Raw genomic sequence first — 19421 nt, 5'->3', positions numbered from 1 at the left:
CAAGCCTCGGACTGCAATCGTCAAAGGGATCTTATAGGTGAACGATTTGATTCTCGACAGCTTGAACGAACATTCAATCTTCAGTTGAATTGTGTCCATGTTACAATATACTGAGTGATATCTAAATGTATCAAAGGATACCTGTTTTCCTGGTATCATGACAGGATAAGGGCCTGAGATACCCGCCATGTTCAAACTGGACTCCTAAACAAATCTCTGCCGTCCCACCAATCGTGTGCCTGTCCTTCTTCTTGCCCACTCTCTCTAAGGTAGCCAAAGGCCTCCAGACGGTCTCCGGAGATGCTCGCACCGGCTCTCCCTTTATAGTGATGCGCATTCGCCCTTGCTTGTTGAACAGGCATATGTAGGCGACCATTAACGCCGCTGGCTATCTCAAACCCACGTGGGAAATGTCGGTATGGATACACTCAGTTGCTCAAGAGCTCTCTCTGCACCATTCCAACCTCGTTCAGGAATGACTTTGCACTAGCGGCGCTCAGCTATGCGTGACGAATTAGTAAATCAAATCATCTCGTACTTTGGTTATGGGTGTAGGGGAGGGGACCACATACTCTCACATGAACGCTCACTGGCTTAGCCTCCGCGCCTTCAAAGGCCGTAAACATGACACCAACGCTCTTCAACGTCGCCTTTTCCTGGAACTGCATCGCCGGCAGGATGACCGTGTTCAGTAGTATCCTGTGAGTCTGATCCTGCCTCATAATGAGACGAGGTACCTTGCTGCCTCTGCTCTCGCCAGCCTCTGGATCTTCCAAGTCTTCCAAGGCCGATGCATCAAAGGAGCCAGGTATCGGCAGACCGCCTTCGTCGAACTGGACACACGCCTCGGGAACGTTGATCTTGAGCATACCAGATCCGCGCTCCTTCCAGCCAACCTCCTTTTCCAGGTAGAATATCTTGGCTCTGACCTGGACTATAGTAGCCTCTCCGGCCTCGCCGTCGTCGACAGTAACTATAACACGTCAGTATAACTTCCCACTGCCGGAATGGAGAACGCCTTCTTACTCTTCTGCAGCTTAGTACGTTTCTTATCGTCCCCGGCCTTGGTATCTTCCTTGTCAGACTCTTCCTTTTCGTCCTTGTCGCCAGACTCTGAGGGTCCATCGGCATCGCCTTCAGTCTCGTCATCGTTGTCGTCTTCCGCGTCGCTGTCAGGCGCTCCGAATGGCTTGGCAGCCTTCTCAGTCTTAAAAGAAGACTCGCCCGTCTTGGCGAAGCTCGACAGCGGTTTACCGCCTAGACCGCCGCCAAAGGCACTGCCAAACACTGAGCCGAAACCGCCATTTGCGCCGGCGGGCTTAACGCTGGCAAAAGGCGACGAGGCTGAGCCGGCACCACCAAAGCTGAGGGTGGGGGTAGGAGCCGGGGCGGCGGCATCAGGCTTGGATGGAGATAGACCGCCGAAAGGTGACGCGCCAGCCTTGGCTCCGCTGCCAAAGACACTTCCCTTGGTCGCACTTCCTAGCGAACCAAAGGGGGAGGCACTCGATGCCGCCAATTTAGCGAAGCCAGAATTAGCAAACGCAGAACTCGATGTTCCCTTCTTCTCGTCCTTTGCAGAATCCTGTGATGTAGCTGCGTCTGTTGCGGCACTCTCTGTCGTCTTTGTATCGGTAGTCGGTGGCGCCTACGGGAAGCGAAACAGCGTCAGTATGTATGCACGGCAAACGCCAGATGCGTCAAGGTCAAAAGCCTACAGGGGAATCGGCCGCAGCGTCACCAGAGCCGGCAACTTCGTCCCTATGTCTCTTCTTCTCCGGCTCCAGCCGCGAAGCCCTGTCCTTGGCCGAGTCGCTCGAGGCGACGCTCTTGACGTCGGCCTCGTCGGCGTCCTTGTCCTCGTCCAGCTGGTCGTGCGCCCGCTTCTTCTTGGGCGACGAGACGTGGTCCTTGTGGTCCTCGTTCTGCGATCCCGAAGGCGTCGTATCGGCGGTGGCTCCCTCCGCCTTCTCTGAGATGGCCGTGTGCTTCAGTTCTTTGCGGGCAGCGGCGGTCTCGGCGTCCTCCTTTGCGTCGATCGGGTCCGACTTGGGACTGCCCGGCTGGGGATTGTCGGCCATGGTGATTTATAGGTGCCGTTCCTGTTGGAGTCGGTTTTTGCGTCGCCGTGTACGCTCGTTCGTCGCTGGGTGGTGGGTGCGGAGGTTCTCTGTGCCCGACTTTTGCCAGCAATGGAGCAAAATCGGTGTAGTTCGGTAGCGTGGAATTTGCTGGAAAATGGGTATTGCCGCGCAGACGGGAGGCCAAAAAAGGCAAGAAAGGGAAAAAAGTTCGCAGTTGCTGTTGCAAAAGACCAAAACTCGTCTCCACGACGAGAGCAATAGTAACCGGGTCGTTGACAGGGCAAGAACACCGAGGTCCGCGTTTCTGGGTTCTGGGGTCGGTGGTGTCGCGCGACTGGCGTTTGGGGGTTAAGGTTGTGGTTGAGAAATGTCTACCTTAGCAAGGTAAGGTAGTCCAGGTAGTGGAGGTGCTACGATGTTGCTGCAGTGCAGTGCGGTTCAGTATAGTACACCTAGTACACACTCACTAAAAGGCAAGGTAGGCGCGATACAGGCGGGAGCGGGATGCGGTGACAACAGGCTCAGGCCAGTAACCTGCAAGTGTATGGTTCTCGTCTTTCGCGGAGGGATTTGACGTTGGTCACTGAGATGGGAAATAATTGGACGGGGCCGACTCCCGCTTGAGTTAATCTATCCAATCATTCGGTGCGCTCCGGGCTCGGATAAGACGACGGCACGACGCTGGCCAGACGAGAGAGAGAAAAAGAGCCCACCCTCATCTCAGCTCGTCCACGGGCAGGTTGAATTCCATTGGGCCCATGGCGGCATGCATTAGCGCCCTTTGCCTTTGAGATGGGCTAGAACTTCCTATCCATACCCGAGAAACTCGCTACCTCTGAATCTTTGTTCTGTCTTGGTTTCCCAAGGGTTTTTCTTTATTCATTTGTTATTACACACACTTATACGGCCACCCTACCGCAATATCCCAAGCTGGGCTATCCAATATGTCAAGGACCTCACTGCAACTTAGCTACGTGGACTGGTTAGTGAGGGGTACTTTAGACTTCAAAAGTCGAGGTCTGGTGTTTCTGAGGTGGTACCTTACACTGTACCGTACCAACGGTGGGGGTTCCCCGCCTCCGACGTCCTTCAGGGCCGCTCGTCTGAGGTGTCAGATGAATGGCCCTGCGGTTTGGTGGTGTGGCTGTCCAAAAAGGGCAATGCAGGTGACATTCTAGCGGCAACTACCGACGCCGCTTGCAGCTAGAATCTGGTCTTCCTGTGCCTTTGGTTCATGACCTGGGTTTGTCTAACAAGCACCTAGTGAGTGAAATGGCTTGGACTTAAAACCATTCCCACTACACGACATGTTCCGCTGGGAACTGCTTCCCCTCTTAGAACATTTTAGCCAAAGACAATTCGGGTACGGCGGCGCACGCGGAGTCATCGCGAGACAGGAGGACACTTCACAGCAGAAAATCAAACGCCCATTCTCATTCTTTGGCCCGCCACCATCCCGAGGATGAGTAGCACAACATGGATATCTAGAATACAGTGTGCGCCTTAGACCCTCGCCAAGGCCACATTTACAGTACATCTCTCAACCGTTCCAGACAAATCGGCCCCCTTTGGCTCCGACTTGCGACCTTGTCGTCGTCGTCGTCGTCGTCGCAGCTCAGCTGATGAAGCAGAGGCAGCCCAGGCCGAGGTAGAAGACGAAGAGCGGGTACACGGCGATTCCAACGCGGTTCTTGACCACACCACTGCCCCCCAAGATGCTGACGCCTGCCGCCAGAGACCACGCGACAAGGACGAGGTACACGGGGACTCGGACCACGGTCGGGATGCCAAAGGCAGAGAGGAGTGCCGCAATCACTAAGGGGAAGAGAGTATATCCTATGATGCAGACGCTTTGCGCGAAAGAGCTACAGTGGTTTGTTAGTATTCGCTGACACACACAACACAAAGAGCGACGAGGGGGAACGGTTCAACTCACATGCTTCCTCCCAACAGCTTAATCTGCAACGTCACCACAGCCTCTCCAATCCAAATCATGGCAAAGACACCGCTGAACACAACATCCTTCTGATCCGCCCTAGCATTGAAGCTGAGCAAGAGACTGAGGAGCAGGCAAAAGATGAGCGGGCCCCAGAGATCCCAGTCTCGCAGGCCGGGCGTCATGTTATTCTGCGACAGCAGCGCCTCCGAGTCCATGAAGCGGCTCGCCAGGCCCGTGAGCTCCTCCCGGGCGCCCGAGATGCCTGCGCCACGTATGTTGGCGTACGCGCCGCGCAGACCGTCGGCGTCGAACATGGTGCCGCCAAGCAGGTACTTGGGGTACAGCACCTCCCTCATCTTGGCCCAGACGGCGAGGAGATCGCGGCGGAGCGTGTCCCAAACGGACTCGTCGATTGTGTTTTGCGGCGCGGCGCGGTCCTCGCCGGGTATGCGTGACGTCCAGGCGTTCTCGTTCAGTGGCCGCGAGGAGGAGGAGCTCGAGCCGATGTTGCCCGTCAATGGCTGGCGCGAGGATGTGTTGCCGAGGGGGTCGTCGAAATCATCTAGATCGGCTTCATGACAGATGAAATGTTAGCTTGCCATCGCTCGGTCAGAATATTACATTCTCATGTTGAAAGCTTACCATCATCAGGGTCAATCAAGTCGTCGTCAGGCAAGGGAGGGTTGGCATAATCGTCTCGTTTGCTCGTAGATGCCATGGCTGTAACTCGTGTAATTTGACAAATCACACTATTGTCGTGTCTTCGTCCTTCGTAATGGCCAAGAAGGGAGTACGTGAAATGTGTTCGTGGATATCGCTAGGGTTGAATTGCAAGTTGTTCTGCACTTTCAAGTTTCCGAGATGGGATGGTGACTTTCTGGACCTAATTGACGTACGTAGCAGCTTGCGACTCCTGGGATAAGGTAGACTCCACGGTTTCCTCCAGCGAAGCACTAATAGGTGGTCCAAGCTCCCTTGAATCGGAAAAAAAGAGATCCGCATCCCCGATCCACATGATGCCACGCCATCGCTAACTGGCCAGAGAAGGCCCCCTCCCGTCCGCACCGTCCAACGCGTGAACCCCACTCCGTGCTGTACGGAGAACCCGCCCAAGCCTCAAGCCCGGATTCCAATGTGGATTCCCGTCTTGTCCATTGATGCGCCTGTAGCCGTCAATGCTGAGGTTCATATCCGGATACATTTCGACATCAAACCTAGCTACACAACCATGGACCATCGTTCAATATAGAGTTCGGACGCGAGCTGGATAATGTTGCCCTGAATTACCTAGTTTGAGTGAATACGCCCAAAAAAAAGAAGAAGAAGAAAACCGAGCCAGCAAGCAACCCTACTGCCAAACATTCTATATACGAATATTCTCCTCCTTTGCGAGCTCGATGGCCTTCATTTCGCCTCGCGGGGTATCTTTTCATTTTTACCGTCCGTTTCTAGTAAAACGCGGAACGCCGATGCCTGGTACACACAACCCCTTTTCATGTCCTCTTTGTCAGAGGGGAAACCCTCCCCAATTCCCCCCTCCCCCCCTTACCGTCATCAATCACTACTGACTTCCTTGGAGAGGTTTCAAAAAACCCCCTGCCTACTTGAATTTCCCAAATTGATCACATTCTGTTCTTTTGGAGTTCGCCAATGCGCTCCGATCAGTGTGAGATGGCCACCCACATACTGTCGTCTCCCGAGTCCGAGTGATTCAACTACTGCCATGGGTAGCGATAACCATGAGATGGATCATTTGGCCCTGCCGATCCATTTGAACCATTGCCGGAATTCCCGTCAATATGTCCGTTGGACTGGCCGTTAGCCTGCCCATTAGCCTGCCCGTTGGACTGGCCATTGGGCTGTCCGTTCGAATGCCCGCCAGCATGCCCATTGGAATGGCCGTTCGCCTGGCCTTGACCGTTGTACGGTGGGGGTATCTCGCCCCATGGCTGATTCTGCAGCGCTCCTCGTTGATCAAAACCCTGTGACTGTGGTTGATGCTGCTGACGACCAGGCTGGTAGTCATAATGAGGCTGCGGTTGATGATGCTGATGCTGCTGTGCTCGATGGTGGTTGTTCCTTGAGTAGGGGTCATACGCCGATGTGTAGGCAGGCTGTAAGCCGGGCCACGTGGGCGGCGCCGGCTGAGAGTAGATGTAGCTGCCCATCTGAGGCACATGGCTATACCCGGATTGTATGCCTTGGTTGTATGACTGTCGGTATGCCGCCGAGGGCGGACCAAATGTCTTTTCCTTGTCGTATTGCGTCCATCGGCGAACCGCCTGGTTTTCCGGTCCATGTAAAGAAGCACTCCCAGCATTGGGATCCCATATAGGGAGGCCACTATCTGGTATAGACTCGCCGCGCGGCATGCCTCGCGTGTATGTCGCGAGATTGCCATTGATTCCCACCAATGCCCAGGCAAAAACGGCAACATCTCTGATGGAGCTCATGAGATGGTCTACAGGTGGGCCCCCAGCAGCCATGACGTTGTCTTGCAAAGGCATGTACTGAGGCATGAGAGGAGGTCTGAAATTGTAGAGGGATTCCTGGGGGACTTGAGGCCGGATGGGATGATGACCCCAAGGCGCCGCAAAGAGACCGTTGGTGTAGGTTGGGACAACCAATGGCGGGTGAGGTGCCGGAATTGGTGGGCGCGCTCTGCGAATGACGACGACAAGACCGTCGGACGTGCATGATACGACAGCTTCGAGCTCAAAGGCCTGGGGTGGTTCCCGGCGGCGGTTGCGCAGGGGTTCCGCGGGCGTCGATGCCTGGGCGGCTGATCCGTCGGCCGAAGGGGCGGAGGTAGCTGCAGTGTTCTGCGTCTCGTTGCTCGAGCCAGAGGTGTTTGTAGTCGCTGTTTGGTTCGCAGAGCTGTGGTTCGACATATCCGGACGACCTTGGTCTTCTTGTTTGATGACAGGGCCGTCATCATCGTCAATATCCATGCGGCCATCGAGTTGGACGCCTCCGCCATCAGAGTCACTGGAGTTTCCGCTGTTGTGCTCTTCGTCTCCCTCCTCATCGTCAAAATCCTCAGGCCGACGCGGATCTCTGTACCAGAACCTCAAGTAAGCAATCGAGTCATTGGCCTTTGCACTTTCCAAGCAGCGAATGGCGTCCGGTAGGCAGTTCTCCTGTATGCACTCATAAAAGCTCTTGTCTTTGATCTGGTCGGGTCTAACGCCAAGAATCGACGAGACTGCATTGGTGGCGAACATGACGGTCAGAGTGCGGGTGAACCTATTGAGGATGAGAGCTGCGCGGGGCTCGCGTTCCACGGGAGGCATTCTGAATTTGGGTGAGAGATGCTCCAGCATGTGGTAACGAGGGTCCCGAGGGGAGCTTGAGAACAACCGACGGATCTGAGGTGCTTCGACGGCTCGTCCTGTCACGACATTAGCATGAGAATGAATTGAAGGTGAGGCTGAAGTGTGTTCGCTTACTGTGACTCTTTTCGTCCCGTCGATAAATACTGGTACAGGCAACCAAGACATCGTGGACGACAGTGAAGCAGCATTCGCAGCTCACCCACTGGCCATCGCGGGCCATGATGCGAGCATAGTGAAGCACGGCTGCCTTGTCCAGCAAGACACCGCGACTGTGAATAGAGCGAGCGAAGGGTACCTCGTCGGGGTGAAAGAAGTCAAAGCATGATTTTCCCTGCACTTCCTGGGGGGTATAACCCAGTATGTCGTAGACTGAGTCGGACACGAATAATATGGCAGCGCTGGGGTCCGTGGAATGAATGGTCATGAACGTTTGCTCCATGGCAAAGAACAGTTGGCTCGTGGCTGAAACAAGGTCTGGGATATATGTCCGATTGAATCGCAATTACGTCCGTCTCTCTCGCACGTCGTCCGGAGTCTTAATCGGCTGCGAAGTAAGCCGAGTATGGTTTAAGAGAATGCTTGAATGCCGCGGAGAGCCTGGTGGATCCTCAATACCGCAAGGCGTCGAACCAGTGGCCGCGCCCAATAGAAGCTCGATTATCTCAAGCGGTAGCTCTACTACGTCTGGGGAATCAATCGGGTCTGAGCTGAGCGATTGTTTCTCTTAGATTGTGGTTGACTGTAGTACGCGCTGGTTTGCTGGGCGTGGGACACAGATTGCGCTTTTACTTCGCAAGCGAAGGCTGTCAGTCTCACTCTCACGGGCTATACCGATAGAGTGGCTGGGGCTGTGAAAACGGCGGGCTCGACTTATGTGACTGGCGCAGAGTAGCAGGAGTGCAGAGTATGGACGGTATTGCGTCGCGTCGTACACAGGCAGGTATGCGCAGTGAGAAAAAAGCGGACGGGAGGTGTTCAAGTGACAGTTGGCAGCTCGGTGCGGCTTACTGCAGAAGGGAGAAACGGGGGGCTGAAAGTCGAGGTGTAGTAGAATATCCAAGCTGATGGATAGTGCGGAGAGGGCGCAAGCCGGTCAGAACGAGACCGTTTTGTGGTGGTGGTGGTGGTGGTAAAGGAGGGTTTTTGGCGTTGGCGGGGGTTGTAAACGTCGCGGTTCCCTCGAAGTTAAGGTAGTCTGAGTTTGAGGTACATGCAGACACAGATGACCTGACGTAGTGGATGTACTCGGACGTTGAACGAAGGTTGGCTGAAATCTCGAAGAAATACGTCGAGGGTATGCGAGGAGATGCAACCTAGGTAGTATCTGTACCGTACTCCGTAGCTGCAGGTAGCTAGGTAAGGTAGGTAGGTAGGTAGACTAACTCAAGCAGCAGGCAAGGTAAAAAAATAAATGAAAAAAAGGTAAGGTAGGTTAGATAAGTTGGGACGAGCCAAGCTGCTAGTGGCGAAAACGATGGGTAGCTTGTTGATTGCGGGATGCCGTTGGTTGTTCAAGTTTGGGTCCAGAATGACAGAGAGAACAAACACCTAATAGTGTAGTAAAGGCTGAGAGAGAGGAGGAGGAGGAAGAAAAAAGAAGGAGGAGATATGAAGGAGTGCCATGTAGGTATTGCAAATGGGCGGAGGAGGCGAGCATCTTTTATGACAGCTCGTTTGGCAAGTGGTTTGGCAAATGTGATTTGAGAGAGAGAGAGAGGCTGCGGCGGCGGCGACTGCGGCGGCGGGGGGACGGGAGTGAGGTGGAGGTGGAGGGAGGGCGGGGGGGGGGATGTCCAGCTCTCTGCGCTGAGGCTTCTTCTCCTCTGCTTCCATTTTGCTTTGCTTTGCTTCCGTCTCTGCTCTCTGCTCTCTGCTCTCTGCTCTGTGACAGCACCGCACCGCAGCGCGCATCTTCTCATCAGTGAGTCTGCAGCACAGCGCCCCCCTCCTCTCTACGGAGTAGACTCCCCCCCCCCCGTCAGCCAGCGACTCGGGTTTCGCAAAAACGGATAGGGCAAAAGATTGGTGAGGAGAACTGAGGTGACAGGGCCCAGCTGAGCAGAACAGGGTCCCGGGGCCCAGACCCCCCTCCATCGTCTTGCACCACCAGGTGTGACTGCGAAGTATGTATGGATACCACCACGACTTCGACTACTGTGTCTCCGTACGCAGTATGGATACCACAAGGGTCATGAACACGGCTGTCGACTTCTCCAACGTCAACCTTCACCTGCGAATACTTAACCCCCGGTAGCTGAGCAAAATGTGGGTGCGTAAAGCATGCCCGCGCGCTACAGAGTGTCAGTATCCTTACGGACGGGATACACAGATGAGACTTGATAGTCGAGACAGAGAGGACAGACGGATGGATACCCTTGGACGAGGTATCTCTCCGGTCCCCGCTACGGGTACGGATACACAGGCACAGGGGGCAGCTTCGACCGACAGAACACTCAGAGACGTGCCAGGCTCCATAGGTAGCCATCATCCATCATCCATCATCCATCCTTGCGGATGCCGTGCGGCTTGCCTGGGTCATGATCATCTTCTCTCGCGCCAGGGCCACGCTTTCAGGGTATCACCATCCCCCCCAGACCAAAAAGTACAACTACTTTGGTGCCTACACAGAGTGACAGACTCTCTGGATAACACAAAGCGGCAGAGCAGTACCCATCAGCTCAGTATCCGCACTTCCCAACGTCTAGCAATGTATGCCCGTGTACGGATATCCATAAAAGGGCACTAAGACAGGGGCAGGGGTTCGAGGGTGTCTTTCCCCCCAAGCTCATACGTAGCCCAGCTGGAGCTATGTCCTCCATGTCACAGTATGATTCGCCAATCCATGCCTCCATGGGAAATAAGGGAATAAGACTGCTCAGCTAGTATCGCTTCGGTTAGCTGACCTACATACGTCCGTACTACCCGCCGTGCCGCGCTGCTCTGTTCTGTCCCAACCAGCTACACGTATAGACTCCATCTGTCCCTCGACGACGATATAGCGTGTGTGATAACATCCCTATGCTGCTTTCTGTTACCAAGGTATCCGTAGATGGTGGCAGCGGAGGAATCGGCGATCGTCTGCAACTCGACTCGGTGTCCGGACCAATACAGCCACCTTTTTTTTATGAAGGCCCCCGAGACTGCAACGCTTGTTGATGGGGGGAGGGGGGGGCTTATTCAATTGACGTTGACAGCGGGGCAGAATAAAATGCAACTATGCCCGTTCCTTGTTTTCATATCTGGCGCATTTTTTTTATTCTTTCTTTTTTATCCTCCTTCCTGGCCCATGTTTGGATTGTCGAGCCGCCTCCATCACAGCAATGCTGTGTCAACAAATCATACCAATGATGATCAGAGCCCAGCTTGTCACGTCTGCTCTCCCAGCCGAGGGGAGGAGGGCTGACAAAAATGGGCAAAATGAAGTGATGTACCAAGTAGTGGTAGACACTCTCGAACCGGGATACTACTCCCATAGTCTTGCGCCCGGAGGGACCCGGCCATACTCAACCGCGAACCCGATGAACATTGATTAAATGTTACACACTCTGCCGGCTGCTTGGATGGGATGTCAGAGGGATTGATGTGTCTCCGACACTGAGCTCCAGCCTCCAGTCTATACCCTGGCTCCTGGAGGAGCGGGTAACCAATCTACAGAACATCGTACAAGGTCAGGCAGGCATCGTTGCCGCACAACGTGCCAAGTTGCCTACTACCCGGTGCGAGCGTCCACGCCGCGTTGGAGACAGGCCGCACACTCACTTCATGCCGTTTAATGGTGGCTAGGTACTGCTGAGACAAACCGTTGAGAAACATTGCAGAGCTGGAACCTGAGATCCTTGTCCACATGGCCCGGATACAACGTCCTGCATCGAGCGTCAACATTTTCGAACGCGGATGGACTCGCTCGAGCTGTCTGCCAACAGCTGCCATTGGAACCAGCGCCATCCGGAGGTGTCGAACTGTCGAATAGTGAGCATAGATGATAGACAACAGCCGCTGGTACCTGCGTGTGCATGGGTTCGCGCAGTGAGGGCCGGGCTAGTTGTTAAAATTGCCGCCATATATCCATACTTGATAGTTGGGACCTTGGTCTGTTGCTCTTTCGAGCCGAAATCCGAGCAAGATCACCCTCGAACCGCGTCAGTCCCGACATTTTCGCCGGGCATTGGCGATGCTGCGGGTTGATGCATAGCCTTTCGCCTCGCGGGATTGCACGCATTCGAGAACAAGCTGCCGTACACTAGATGAGAGAAAATCTTCCGTCATCAATCATTCGATTTTGAAAATCCAAAACCAACAGCAAGCTCATGTTGACGAACGAGCTGCGAGCTTCTGCGTCGAGCTGTCCACTTCTTTTGCCATGCCCATGTCCATGATATCGAAAGCAGACATGGGGTTTGGGGATCTCGCAGGGGTGATCGGACAGTTCTTGTCTTGTTTGGGAAGAGCTTGCGAGAACGCGGCCCTTTATCCCAATTCGAACTGACAGCCGATGGAAATTGCAGGGCAGCAGAGCCCGTTTCCCTTCCCCAAGCTCTCGTCACTGACGCTTGCTGTCTCCTCGTCAAGCCGCCCGTCATCCGTGTGAACGGGAGTGAAAAAGGCTAAAATGGCGTCCGTGTGGGTTGAGCGTCCGGGCAGGGGAGGGCGCTATGCTCTGCTAGGCATAGCTTGATGTCTGACTTCAGTTGACAGCTGTGAAGACATCAGAACCCGGTTCACCAGTTGGGATCGACTGCTAGGATCCCTGAGCCAGTCCGAAAGCCACAGCTCGTGTGGCCCATGTCTTCAAACTGTCCCTGCTCGTAATTATCACGACTTCTTCCTCTTCGGAAAACCCGAGGGGACATTCGTGCACAGTCCTTGCCAAGTCAGATGCGGAGGGTTGTTCTTGCCAGGACGTTACGTACGGATGTTTCCGTCGCCCCAGGCCCCTGAATTTCAACAGATGAGATCGTCAATAACACAATCTTTTTTTTCCCGCCAAACGTACGTAACTCTGGCACACGTTCGGAGTCAACACAAACAATGTTGAGCGTACTCGAGCTAGATGAAGAGAAGTTTATCTGAACACCACCCAAAGTGGAGGGAAGCTGTTGATCGTTGGAGGCTCGAGACGTATGCGCCGCTCGTACGGAGTATCTTGAAAGTAGCTATCGATGTCTAGGTACCTTACTAGAGAATATGCAATGTGTATATCGACTGGACACTTTTATCCTGTTTGCCTCAAGACTCATTTTGTTCCCCTCTCCTTCACCAGATGAAGAATTGGACTGTCTCTTTGAAAGTCGCAGGGCCCCTCGATGTCCGTTCGTGACGTGAACCACATGTAGACAGGATGCCGAGAACGCGGTGCCAGGTCGCGGGGGGCGGATGGTTTGTGCGACCGACATGAAAGATATCGCGGCGGCGTACCCAGCATGGCCCACGGACAAAGACCCACGACGGGACAGGTTTATTAACAGTTTGCGGATCCCAATTGCCATGACACAGCTGTCAGGGGTTGAACAGACATGGAGGGATCCGTACAGTGCTCCGTAGACGTATGGTATTGACAGGCCGGAGCATAATGGGATTTCTTGCTGTACGAGGGCGATGCAGGCTCGATATCGAAATGCGGTGATGGATGGTTGGCATCGAGACTCGACGATTGGGCGGTATGAGAATTTGCAAGAGACGAGGGCGCGACCCGCCGTCATTTCTCACATCCCTGGATGCCAGCTGACGTATCCTCAAATGATGTGCCTCTTTGTCTTGCGGATGCGATTGAGGAATCAATGCTTCGTGCCTGCACTGATGTCGTACTGCACTGCTGCCATTCTGTGTGCAATGCAATGAGTACCGGGAAGCAGAGACGAAGCCTGGGAACAGTATCGTTTTTCGAGAATTGAGTATCAAACTGTGATGAGAAGCTAGTCAGACGAGCTCTCACGTTACACAAAAGACTTGGATATCACGCGGCGCCGCAACAATCAGCCTCCATACCTTTTCGCGCCTGGTTTACCTCTTGGATAATGCAGGGCGTTCTTTAGTCTGATGCTAGGTGATGCTCAGCGCTTGCATAATGGTGTCTTGCGGCATCAGCCGTCTGGCATCTGCTTGGGAGGTCTCAGACTCGTACAGATACTACGCGAAACCATTTCAGTAGTCGACGTTTGAAGATGGCTTGGTCTGTGAGGTGAGGTAGGTAGCGTAGCGTCAAGTGAGGTGCTGAGGTAGAGTAGTAGTGTCCGCGGGCCAGGAAAAGAGCCGGTGCGGCCACACCAGTATCCACTATCCCTGGAGATCCGCTCTTTCCCTGCACCAATTCGACATGGAATTGGCCCGGAGGACGAACCGTGCAGGACACACACCCCGGGGAAAGAAGGACCCTAAGGCAAGGCGAGGTAAAGTAGGTAAGGTGTTAAGGTACCTAGGGTTCCTTAGGGAGGTACAGCGTTCCGAGGTACCGGATGACAACTCGGTTTTTCTTGGATACCTTCATCAAGGTGCCATTGCCCTAGAAAGGTTGGTAGGTGTGCCAAACTTCGCTCCGCACTTCAAGTACTCAATCCTTGGAACGGTACAAGAGTATTCGGTCTCTTTTGTCATCGACCGATCTAATAGCCCTGTCTCCCCTCTCTTTTCTCAACATCCCGTTGCTCCTCCTAGGCTTTCGATGTCGAGGAAGGCTTGACGTTTCCTCGATCAATCACCTCCTAATCACATCCTAATCACCCTCCTTAGGAAGCCATCCCCGTCCCCAAATATCATTTTTCTTCCGAGTCTGCTGTCAAAACATGGCAAAAATGACGGAGACATCTTGGGTTTGAAGTCTTGTTATTTGACGGCGCCTCAATGATATCGCCTCCTTCCCTGTCATATGCCCGAAGGGGAAATCGCAGGTCTTTTTGAACCTACAGCTGGTAGTTTTTTCAATGTTTGCTCGCCCTTGTGCCCTCCCGCCAGGTAGATACGTTAGTACGCAGCCGGTTTGTTGACTTCTCAGCCATGGTAGTTTCAATGATGACCGAATGACAATAGTTTTGTATCATCGCTCGCGTGTCACCTTCTGTATGGACAATCTTTGGTTTACACATCGAATTGACGTACCCATTCATACTTTGGGTTTGGGGCAGATCCGAGCTTCTGGACCGAGTCACTCCTTGGACAAGGCATCTTCATAGACCGAGAACGCGAATCAAATAGTGGCCGATGCCTACTCGTACCACAAAATTGCTTCACACCGTGGTAGATGGGCGAGATAAGCCGTTGTCCCAACGAGGTAGTTTTCCCAATTTCAATGAAGGTGTTCCTGATCAAAGACTCACTCGGTCTTTATTAAGAGGCGGGGTTGATGAGAGAAAATGGTGCAAAATGTGGCCCAAATCCATACTTGTTGAAAGCCTGGGGACCTGGAGAAATCCCGGTCGTGATAAAATCGGAAATGGTTCGAGGTTGCTGATGTGATGTTCTCATGGCCGGTGCTGTTCGAGGGCTAGCGCAACCGTTAAAGACGTTTCCATCATCAACCCCAATTGACCCCTTCCTCCACTGATTCGGGCACTGTAGTGGCCCCGGCCCGGCCTTGACTAGGTAGGTATTCGAGGTTCCGTCAACCACGGGGCGGCCCACTAAAGCGGAAAGTTCCTATTGACGAGTGCGCGACCGACTGCGTGTTCTATTTTCAAAGTTTCCTCTTTTCACGTCCACATTCGGCGAGAACAAGTGAGAAAACGCAAGCCCCACCTGCCGGGCTCCGTCTCCTTCCTTTCCAATTTACCTGCTAGGTGAGCTACCTTACCTTGCCCTGCATTGCTTCATTACCTTACTACCTAGGTACACCGTACCTTGAGTTCACGCGCTAGGCACGGAGCATTCCTACCGATTTCTTTCTGTTGCCAACTGCCACTTTCATTGCATAGCATTGCCTTGCTCTTTGTCAATTCTCTCTGCTTACCTTATCTTACCTAGGTACTTAGTGCACCCGTAACGAAAGTCCGACTTGAGGTTATGACCTGGGACCGGAGCAGCTACAACTAACAAGAGTCCTTGCACAAAACACACGCCAATAAACACAAAGCTGATCTCGAGTTATCAACTGCATCTCGACGCGTCTTGCCTCCCTCTCACGCCCTCCGCCCGCAGTTGCACTCTGACAGACAAGACTATCCGTAAGAAGTTTCCGCGCAAAAGAGTTGGTTGGCCATCTCTGAACTTCAGGCCTGGGTTGCCTTCAACGCGTCCTCCGCTCCCGACCTCTATTGACATTCAATGTTGTCATGGCCCCCACCTCAACACCAACTCCATATGACTTTCCGAGACTGAGAGTCTCGGTTCATCTCGAGGTACTTGCTCCCCCTTTCTTTGAGCTAGCCGAACTGGGGTCGAGGTCCCCTTACTGCTCTTAGTCTATTCTTACCTTTTCTCCCTTACCCGTGTAGCTATGAATTCCCATCAGAGTTATCCCAGCTGCAATAGCTACATTGAGAATGCCATGTTCTTTACGTGGCTCTTTGCCGTTCAATAGAGTTTCCGCTAACATGAACTGTAGGATGACACTAGGTTCCTCGCTCAAGATGATCCGGTGCCTGGTAAGCCCTGCCCCAGCATTATCTCGAGGCATGCTATCAACAGTGGCTAATCTCGCCTCAGAGTTCTTTGATGTCAAATTCTGCCCCTATCAACCATTGGATGCGAGACCCGTCTTCGCCGCCGTCAGTAAGAAGCATGTAAGTTGCTGCATCCGAGTGGTTGTCTTGGGAGTGATCTTTGAGCCCTGACCTCTTCTCCAGATAATAGTTTGTCGCCTCACTGCAGCTGCCGACGACTCGAATCCATGCGAAATTATCAGCATAATACGGGATGATGATGTGCGTCCTCCCTAGTATTCAAATTACCCACAGCAGCCTCGGCAACTGACTCGGATAAAGACTGAGGCAAGAAATTACTCCTGCACTTGGACAAGAGACGCGGAGACCGGCAGGCCGCTATTGTGCTACGGCGGCGAAGACGCCAAGATCAAGGTTTACGACATAATCGAACAGAAGCTCGTCAACGTGAGTTGAGACACATCTAACGTATCCTGCAGAGGATTTGCTCACATCTCACTTAGTGTCTCGTAGGCCACGGCGGAGTGAGTCATGCCTGGATAATATCACATATTGGGGGCTCCCGCTGATGAATCTTCAGGACGTTTGTGACGTGGTCACGTCTCCGATAGACCCTCTGATTATCGCCTCGTGCTCCGACGATACGACAGTCCGGATATGGAGTCTAGATCCCAAACATGAGAAGCAGCCCTGCTTGTGCATTCTTGGAGGCGAAGGTCATTACTGGAACCTGCTAACATTAGTACGTATAGCTCTATTGCCGCGTTCTGGTTGCAACTCTGAGGCTAACTCTTGTGTATAGGCATGGCACGACACGGGCCGATATATTCTTTCCGCCGGCCATGACCAGATTATCAATCTCGTAGGCAATAATTCCATGCGCCGCTCCCATGTCCCATGATTAACAGACCGCACAGTGGACAGTACCAGACCTTCCCACTGAGCACACCGACCGCCCAGTGGAGGTTCATTATCCTCACTTCTCAACATCAGAGGTTCACAGCAGTCTCGTGGATTGGTTAGTCTTTGCTTGAAAAACTGCATATTACACAGTACTGATTTCTCACAGCGTGTCCTTCTATGGCGACTACATTCTTTCTAGAGCCTGCCACGATGATGTGATTGTCTTGTGGAAGATTGAAGGCTTCTCGTCCCAGGACCCGCCCCCTCCGCAGTCCATGGCCCCGACAACCATCAACCCGGCCAATCTCACCCGCTCTGCCTTTAGCCCGGGCGTTTCGGCAGAATGTCCAGCTCCCTACACGCGGCTCATCGAGTTCCAAACGCTCGGTTGCGGCCCGCAATTCTTCATGCGGTTCAAGCTGCACTTCGTCCCCGATCAGCACCCTATTCTAGCCTTCTGCAACGCCAACGGCAAAATCTACTTCTGGGACTTTGAGCAGATTACAGGCTTCCACGACTACGTCAACGCCGTCAAGAGGCCCAAGAGAGACGGCGAAGAGGCCGTTCTGAAGCCCAGTTGGCTGCCGGCCATCACCCATCGGGCCAATACGAACGGCAAGGCCGCGCCGACGGTCCGAGAGAAGAAGGCGGCCGACAAGGCTCACCGGACGGAGCTCGAGCAAATTCCCGAGCTGAGGGCCCAGTACAACCAGGAAACGCTGCAGACGTGGGATGGCAAGTTCACCGTCGGCAACCCTCAGGTGCCTCTGAAGCCTCACAAGATTGAGAACTGCGGCGCTTCGACTTTCGTTGGTAGACAGGTTGCTTGGAGCCCCGGAGGTGAATGGTGCGTCGTTGTGGGTAGCTCCAACTTTGCTCTTGTTTTCCAGAGATGGGTACCCAAGAAGGATGCGTGAGTGACTTAATAGGATGGAGGGGTGTTGGAGGGTAATACCAGATAGAGAGGACGGTCCCTTGGTCCGTCTCAATCTCTCTGATGCTCTCGACTAGGTAGCTTAGTTTTCCGCGTCAGAATAGTATTGGCCAGCGCTTCTAGCTAGCTGTACGATACTCTCTGAAGGGGAGTGACGAGAAGACAGGCAACATAGGTCCCTCGTCCTCCTCAACGGGCGCCATCAGCTTCTGAATCAAAGCATCAAATTTCCCGCCGTCCTCCGCCATCTTCTGAAAGCTTCTCCGCGCGTTATTCCTCTCCGCCTCCCGCCGCGCCCTGGCTTCCGCCATCTGGCCGCCCTCCTCGTCAAGCGTGTACGACGGGATGAGCAAGTCGCCGATGTAGAGCGACACCATCCCGCGCACCCGCCACAGCTCGGCGCTGTGCGAAAAAGGCCGATCCTCTAGCAGGTCGTTCATGCGGCCCGCCACTTCGCGCAGCATGTCGAGCGTCTTGAGCCGGATCTGGTCCCTCGCCTGCCGCAGCCGCGTGTCCCGCCCGTTGACCTGCTCAGACGACCGGAGGCCGGATCCCTCCATCATGCTGTCATCCCCGGCACCGCCGTCGAGGAGCGAAGAAGGCTCCTGCCACGACTCATCCTCCCAATCCTCCGCCTCGCGATTCACCCGCCTCAACGAGACCGCGTGCTGCGCATGCACCTGGAAAACCTCGTAACTCAACAGCGCAGGCCAAAAGTCGACGGCGCACACGGCGTGACGGTGCTTGTAGTTGTAAGGAAACCGCTGGATCAGGTCCCGAAAGTACTCGCGCACACGCGGGGCGTTGGCGAACGGGTACGCCTCGTCGTCCGTGGCCGTGGCGCGCGCGCTGCCGCCCTCGCGCATGAGGATCTCGGCGCCGAGGGCCCAGTAGTGGTTGCGCCGCACGTCGACGGGTTTGCCGTGGGCCGTGGACCGCGCGAGGATGCCAAAGGCGCGCTTGGCGTTGGCGACGTCGCCGGCGTCTAGGAAGCCGTAGATTGCCCGAACGAGGGGCCGGAAGGGGGATTTTTCAGAGGCGTATTTTGGTTTTAGGGTGCTGTCCTTTTTCTTGCGGCGGCGCTTCTTGTCGTCTTCTTCTTCCTCTCGATCCTCTTCGCCTTCTTCTACCTCGCTGGTCTCGAGCGCTTTTAATAGAGACCCCGACGAGGCGGACGGTCCTACGCGGGCCGGCGCATCTGGGTCCTGCCAGTGGCGGTGCGGAAATTTGCGCTGCGTCCTCGAGGGCAGCTCATCCGTCTCTGCGAGACCGGCTAGATGGAGCTGGCGGAGGATGGAAGGAGTATGGCTGAGCGGGTTGATGGAGTCGCTGGGGAGCTGAGACTGGTATCTATACTCGTTGCTGTCGCTCATCGACATCGCTGAGGCAGACCTCTTGCGGCTGGTGGCTGGCTGGCTCATGGTCGCTTTCGCCTAGTGCGCGGGCCCATGTGATGAGGTTCTGATAACACGGGTATAGCTATTGATGTCAAATAATTTATGAATATGTTGATATTGTTATTGAAGGTTCATTTCTCTTGGTCGGCTTGAGTGAGGTTGAGGTAGTGGTGTAAGTAAGGTGAGTGTGTGGTGAGAATTCGGTCAAGAGTGAAGCGGGGCCGTCTGCTTTATTTAC

General features: G+C 54.1%; 6 protein-coding genes across 6 annotated transcripts; 1 reads left to right on the top strand and 5 right to left on the bottom strand.

Annotated features, from left to right (window-relative positions):
* Positions 1 to 428: 428 nt before the first annotated feature.
* On the bottom strand, positions 429 to 2081 carry CCOS01_11792 (uncharacterized protein; the record flags this gene model as incomplete). Its single annotated transcript, XM_060459943.1, has 4 exons — positions 429 to 500; positions 573 to 973; positions 1027 to 1648; positions 1719 to 2081. 4 exons carry the CDS (start codon positions 2079 to 2081, stop codon positions 429 to 431), a joined length of 1458 nt encoding a protein of 485 aa, XP_060309774.1.
* Positions 2082 to 3699: 1618 nt separating this feature from the next.
* On the bottom strand, positions 3700 to 4741 carry CCOS01_11791 (Yip1 domain-containing protein; the record flags this gene model as incomplete). Its single annotated transcript, XM_060459942.1, has 3 exons — positions 3700 to 3949; positions 4021 to 4594; positions 4666 to 4741. 3 exons carry the CDS (start codon positions 4739 to 4741, stop codon positions 3700 to 3702), a joined length of 900 nt encoding a protein of 299 aa, XP_060309773.1.
* A 997-nt stretch (positions 4742 to 5738) lies between these two features.
* Positions 5739 to 7797, bottom strand: CCOS01_11790 (uncharacterized protein; the record flags this gene model as incomplete). Its single annotated transcript, XM_060459941.1, has 2 exons — positions 5739 to 7414; positions 7473 to 7797. The coding sequence occupies 2 exons, from the start codon at positions 7795 to 7797 to the stop codon at positions 5739 to 5741; spliced, it is 2001 nt and encodes a 666-aa protein (XP_060309772.1).
* Positions 7798 to 10724: 2927 nt separating this feature from the next.
* CCOS01_11789 (uncharacterized protein) lies at positions 10725 to 11938 on the bottom strand (the record flags this gene model as incomplete). The annotated part of the gene is made up of 3 exons (XM_060459940.1): positions 10725 to 11006; positions 11118 to 11240; positions 11678 to 11938. 3 exons carry the CDS (start codon positions 11936 to 11938, stop codon positions 10725 to 10727), a joined length of 666 nt encoding a protein of 221 aa, XP_060309771.1.
* Positions 11939 to 15619: 3681 nt separating this feature from the next.
* Positions 15620 to 17769, top strand: CCOS01_11788 (WD domain-containing protein; the record flags this gene model as incomplete). The annotated part of the gene is made up of 10 exons (XM_060459939.1): positions 15620 to 15685; positions 15892 to 15931; positions 15993 to 16069; positions 16133 to 16210; positions 16271 to 16396; positions 16453 to 16473; positions 16530 to 16691; positions 16752 to 16811; positions 16867 to 16967; positions 17019 to 17769. The coding sequence occupies 10 exons, from the start codon at positions 15620 to 15622 to the stop codon at positions 17767 to 17769; spliced, it is 1482 nt and encodes a 493-aa protein (XP_060309770.1).
* Positions 17770 to 17905: 136 nt separating this feature from the next.
* Positions 17906 to 19207, bottom strand: CCOS01_11787 (uncharacterized protein; the record flags this gene model as incomplete). The annotated part of the gene is made up of 1 exon (XM_060459938.1): positions 17906 to 19207. One exon carries the CDS (start codon positions 19205 to 19207, stop codon positions 17906 to 17908), a length of 1302 nt encoding a protein of 433 aa, XP_060309769.1.
* Between the last annotated feature and the right edge of the window lie 214 nt (positions 19208 to 19421).

The sequence above is a fragment of the Colletotrichum costaricense genome (genome assembly GCF_030867565.1).
Source record: "Colletotrichum costaricense strain IMI 309622 chromosome Unknown Scaffold_13.1, whole genome shotgun sequence".
NCBI lineage: Eukaryota > Fungi > Ascomycota > Sordariomycetes > Glomerellales > Glomerellaceae > Colletotrichum > Colletotrichum costaricense.
This window is presented reverse-complemented; position numbering and strand designations above follow the sequence as displayed.